We start from the raw sequence: 5,000 nt of genomic DNA, 5'->3' as shown, positions 1-5,000 counted from the left end.
CCGAAACGATGGACTGGTCGTACGATGATGCCGCTACCTCATCATCACTAACCGCGGCACTTTCACTGTTCCCGTCAGCTTCGCCAACACACGAGTTCGTAAAGGACCCTTCAGGGGCTTCATCGGCTCCATCGGCTATCGTAGTGACTTCCACCTCAGTATCCTCGACAAGTCGCCGCAGGTACGCCAGCTCGCTCTTGGACAGTGGCCCGGCGCTAAGGCGTTGATCGAAATACGGTACCGGAAGATAAGCTACGCAGTGGGTAAGCGGGGTTGTTCGGAAGCGATTAGAGAATTTCGACAGCAGAAGAACTTCAAATACAAAAAAAACAAATGAACTAACCTGTTGATACCACCGATAGCAGAGTGGTGCCTGCCAGCAGCACCAGCGCAAGAAGCACAGTCAGTTGTTTCATTGTGCGAAGTGGTGCCGTTGCTGTTCCAAGTATCTCTGTTTCTGGAAACCCCAGTGCAGGGCACTTTTATACGTCGACACCTTACCAAAGGCCGTACACAATCAACCATTGACCGATTCGAGTTGTCCGGCGGTTGTTTACCAATTTCCTGTCCAATGACGGAAATTACTAAACATAGCAAAACGAGGCGCTAGGCAGGTTCGGTGGTGAGCTTTCCCAGAATCTCATCAAACGGTATGAATCACCTGCAATTATTGTGCCCCGATCTGATGGCTCTTGTGATGCGGTCCGAGCTAGCTATTTTGGTGTACAGGCGTGGGACGGACGGCAGCATCTCAGATCATCTATCTCCACGTAATGTTTCCTATTTCCTCTCTTCTCTTCCACCACACAGATGTACGCCATCACCTGGCACACGAACTTGGTGCAGCGTTTGGGCGAGCTGGAGGTGCTGGTCCTGCTGGTGTCCTGCATATGTCACGATCTGGATCATCCCGGGTACAACAACATCTATCAGATAAACGCTCGGACCGAGCTGGCACTAAGGTAGGTGTTGCTACGTCGTTTACGCAACTGAATGAATGGTAGCTTCCTGGTAGATCCCTGTAGAGGATATGCAGAGGAAGGAATGGAAATTAGCTCAATGGAGCAGATTAACCAATTGATGGTAGGTTCACGCCTGAATGCTTCATTAGCCATGCAACGTAGTAATAGGTGGCAGCTTCTAACAGCCAGCATATCATCCCCTTTTACCCTAAACCACATCTTGATTGACTTATATTCATGCCACTGGCCAAGGTTTGGCCCATGTCCTTCTAATGTCTTTCGTTGCTGTGTCTGCCTTTGGTCTATCTGTTTGCACAAATTGCTACCAGCTTGTCGAGTCCCTCCTCCCATCTATACTTACTAGCTACTTTTGCACGTTACACGATCCTCCTTACGGTCCAACAGATCCTTAACTAGGGGCCGCCACGTGGATCGAAACAATTTGCTACCCACCCCGTACCACCAACACCACCACATTCCACTCTCTTCCACGAAGCTGGCCTCAAAAGTTTCTTCCTCAACATTACCCATCGAGTGCGGCTTTCTGCTGTACCGCGATTTGTACCGCTACCGCTGGTTCGTGGCTGCAGGCGGTTTTTGTGTAAAACTCAACGCACAAAGTGAAAGCGAAACATTCGGTCCGAACTTTCCCCGTACCCGAGCTGACCTTCCGGGGGGGGGGGGGGGACCAGCAGTGTTAAGCTGGTTCAACACAAACACTTTGCCACGACTTAGTCAGCTCAAAACACAAGCTGCTGCTGCTGCTGCCCGTCCGTCACTGGCGTCTCAATTATCTGAAATAATTCGAAGTATTTTCTTCAGTGCAGAGTTTTTCTCACTCTACGTGTGCTTTTGCTTCGCGAACCGCCAAAGTTGGCGCCATTCTCATTAGCTAATGCGCAATATGGCGGCGGTCAGCCGGCCCGATTGCATCTCCATCTCACACCTTGCTCTAACCTCTAACGAACTAGATTCGAGTGGCGTACCTTGGACCGGGATTGAGGAATCCCTTTTTGTACCTTTTACCAGTGCACGCGCTCGTGCTATCGGTGGTTCAATTAGGGAAAGTAGATTTAACGGCTTCTACGAGCCAACGGCCACAAAACAAACAAAAAAAAATTGTCAAATTCGCCACAAGAAAATTGCGATCGCTTCAAATTATACTTCTCAACAAGCAGGGGTTGATCCACGAATCGAAATCTTGTAGGGAATGGAGGGATGAATTCTTTTTTTTCTCTTTTTCTCCCTTTCCCCCCTTCCCTTCGTCATGGGCAATTGGGATGAAAGCAGGAATGTTTGCCAATTAAAAAGTTTATGAAAAAGCCTTCCAGGAATGATGATGGTGACTTTCACTGTAGCCCTCGCCAGCTACGCAACACACTCCATTGACCAGAACCAGGCTGCAAAGGTCCTAGATTTGCTCCTGCTCTCTCATCTAGCTAAAAGTAGGATATACCCGAGACCAAGTGGCCAGTTGAGTGAGCATTTGCAGCCAGGAGCACCAATCGAACAGAGGCCAGACCACAACCCCAGTGATGGTGCATACAGAGGTGATGCATGACATACACTCCTAGCACCACTCTGTTGTGTCCAATTTGTGTTTCCGTGCGTACTGTCTAACCTCAATGCCCCCGTCCTCCCTGGCAGAGGTTGAAGTAGAGGAGAAGAAGGGCGAGAAAGAGAGAGTAGGTCTGGCTGGATCTGAATGTTGGCTGCACAAATTGATTGAACCATTTGTTTGCCCAATTGAGGGGTTTCATTTCCATTCCGGTTCGTCGGGCACCACCACCGGTCCACCGGTCTGAGCTGGTGTTGGTGGGTAAGGCTGGTGGCGTCGCGTCGGAATCGAAATCCATGGCATACCCGGTACCGAAGGGAAATGCTGTGCTTTTTCCGGGTCGTTGAGTTTTGATTTTCCATGCACTAACACTCCAAACAGTGTGTGTGTGTGTGCGTGTGTATGTGTGTTTGTGTGTGTACGTGGTGATCCCCGTCCCACCCAATCTAGCTCGGAAATACCACATATCATGTGTGACACAACAGCACAAAGCTAAACGGTTCCCGGGGCGCATTCACTGCAACTCGGAATACATCCAATATCCATTTCCAATCCACTGCTGTGGGATAAAGACAAGGATGAGGTTGTTTCTGCTGTTTTGCACATACTAAATGAAAGCTTACCCCACTCCCGGTCTTCTCATTGTCTATCTCTCTCTCTCTGTTTCCGATGTCTGTCTTTGTAGGTACAATGATATTTCGCCGCTGGAGAACCATCACTGTTCGATTGCCTTTCGATTGCTGGAGCACCCGGAATGCAACATATTTCGCAACATGAGCAAGGAGATGTTCAAGTAAGTAACACCACTTTTAGCGCGATAAGAAACTGTGTGAGTGTGTGCGCGAGTCTCGCTTGCAACGCCTGCGAAAACGATTTCAGCAAATCATTAGTGTAGATTCCCTGTCCACACTTGGCCACGATGGTGCGGATTGGTTTCTCCCTCCAACCAACCCGGCCGAACGTTGAGAGAAAATTAATTACATCCCAATTACGGGATGCCCCTGATGATGATGCATCATAGCTTACTACAACCGCTGCCACTGGCGGCGGTGTGGCTTCTTCGAATGATGCGCTCGCAGCAAGCGGGTGAAACGCTTCGATTTCAATCACTTGCTGGTACCTAGAGCGAGCGAGCGAGACGTGCGCTCCAGTTCCGGCAGTGCATCGTGCACCGCAGTGAAGACAAACGGATAATTGCTGCGACATCTAATGATGATTAATCGATGGCGTCAGGGAGTCAAACACGCAGGCCAGACACGTGTCCGTCTTAAGAAGCTCCCAGAAACCGGATCCATCCAGCGAGAGCAGAGAGCGCTCTGGCCTCTGGCAAACTGGCGGGAGTGTAATTGAAAAAGAGATTGCAAACCCCCTCTTGGCCGGTCTCTCCTCTCTCCCCGGGGTTTGATCGTGATCGCGTCGTACACGCGTCCACGAGCCGCTCATTAACACCGCCGTATTGCGCCGCGCCGCGTCAGTCAGGTGCAGTTAGGTGCTATTGTAAATCATCTCTTTCCCCGAGTGGTCACTTAATGGCGCCAATCGGCGGTGCGGTTGGACACGGTTCGACGAGAAGCTGTCCATTTTCCCTCTCGGCCTACTACTGGGCACGTGGTTTAGCCTATTCGCAGGTTCATCTACTGCAGTCTTAGTAGGCTCGCGCGTGTGTCAGTAATTAAGGTATCGCTTCTCGCTACTCACACTCATCCATGCGCTCTTTTTTCTCTTTGTCGGTTTCGTTTTTTGCAGGGACGTACGTGAAGGAATTATCCGGTGCATATTGGCCACCGATATGGCCCGACATAACGAAATCCTTACCCAGTTCCAAGAGGCTACACCGGAGTTTGATTACAGCAACAAGGTTCACACTAATCTGGTGAGTGCCAAAACGGAGCCCTGATGATGATCAATGCTAACGAGTGATGTGTTCCCTTGTGGGCACTTCCACCCTGTATTCACAGCTCTGCATGGTGCTAATCAAGGTGGCAGACATTTCCAATGAGGCTCGCCCGATGGACGTCGCGGAACCGTGGGTCGATCGATTGCTGCTCGAGTTTTTCGCCCAAAGTGCGGCCGAAAAGTCCGAGGGTCTGCCAGTAACACCGTTCATGGATCCGGACAAAGTGTCGAAACCGGGCAGCCAGGTGCGTTTCATTGGGCTGGTGTTGCTGCCACTGTTCGAAGCCCTAGGTGAGCTGTTACCCGAGCTGACCGATCTGATCATCACGCCGGTACGCGTGGCACTCGATTACTACAAGTAAGTGGATCTGCTTGATTTAGTGTTTTGGGTGGCCCAGAATGTGTTGATTCTTTACCTTTCCCGTTTGCAGACGTCTGAATGATGCCGCGAACAAGACGCGCCGATCGATTGCCGAAGCGGAAGCGGCCTCGTCCGAGAGCGGTGGCTCACCGCAGCTGCCCCGTTCCCAGTCCGGCATCAGCGTCAAATCCCGACGTAGTATCCCATCGCAAAAGTCCGCCTC

At 50.8% G+C, this 5,000-nt stretch overlaps 2 protein-coding genes across 11 annotated transcripts in view; one reads left to right on the top strand and one right to left on the bottom strand.

The window, feature by feature from the left end:
• The window catches only part of LOC125950380 (uncharacterized), a 516-nt gene extending 71 nt beyond the window's left edge, over positions 1-445 (bottom strand). The window contains exons 1-2 of the mRNA XM_049678324.1: positions 344-445; positions 1-252 (exon numbers count right to left, since the gene is read on the bottom strand). The exon at positions 1-252 is cut by the window's left edge and continues 71 nt beyond it. Of these exons, the coding sequence (XP_049534281.1) occupies positions 1-252; positions 344-416 (325 nt within the window). The 5' untranslated portion in view covers positions 417-445. The remainder of the gene's footprint in view (positions 253-343) is intronic.
• LOC125950339 (high affinity cGMP-specific 3',5'-cyclic phosphodiesterase 9A) overlaps positions 1-5,000 on the top strand; it is a 118,428-nt gene that overhangs the window by 105,835 nt on the left and 7,593 nt on the right. For 9 of the 10 annotated variants that reach the window (XM_049678243.1, XM_049678237.1, XM_049678238.1 and 6 more), the window contains 5 exons: positions 811-962; positions 3,206-3,313; positions 4,267-4,393; positions 4,479-4,774; positions 4,848-5,000. The exon at positions 4,848-5,000 is cut by the window's right edge and continues 100 nt beyond it. In XM_049678243.1, coding sequence (XP_049534200.1) covers positions 811-962; positions 3,206-3,313; positions 4,267-4,393; positions 4,479-4,774; positions 4,848-5,000 — 836 coding nt within the window. The remainder of the gene's footprint in view (positions 1-810; positions 963-3,205; positions 3,314-4,266; positions 4,394-4,478; positions 4,775-4,847) is intronic. The other variant, XM_049678245.1, reaches the window with a different exon arrangement.

The sequence above is a fragment of the Anopheles darlingi genome, chromosome 2 (assembly GCF_943734745.1).
Source record: "Anopheles darlingi chromosome 2, idAnoDarlMG_H_01, whole genome shotgun sequence".
NCBI lineage: Eukaryota > Metazoa > Arthropoda > Insecta > Diptera > Culicidae > Anopheles > Anopheles darlingi.
Note: the sequence above shows the minus strand (reverse complement) of the source record. Positions and strands in the feature narration are given on the sequence as shown.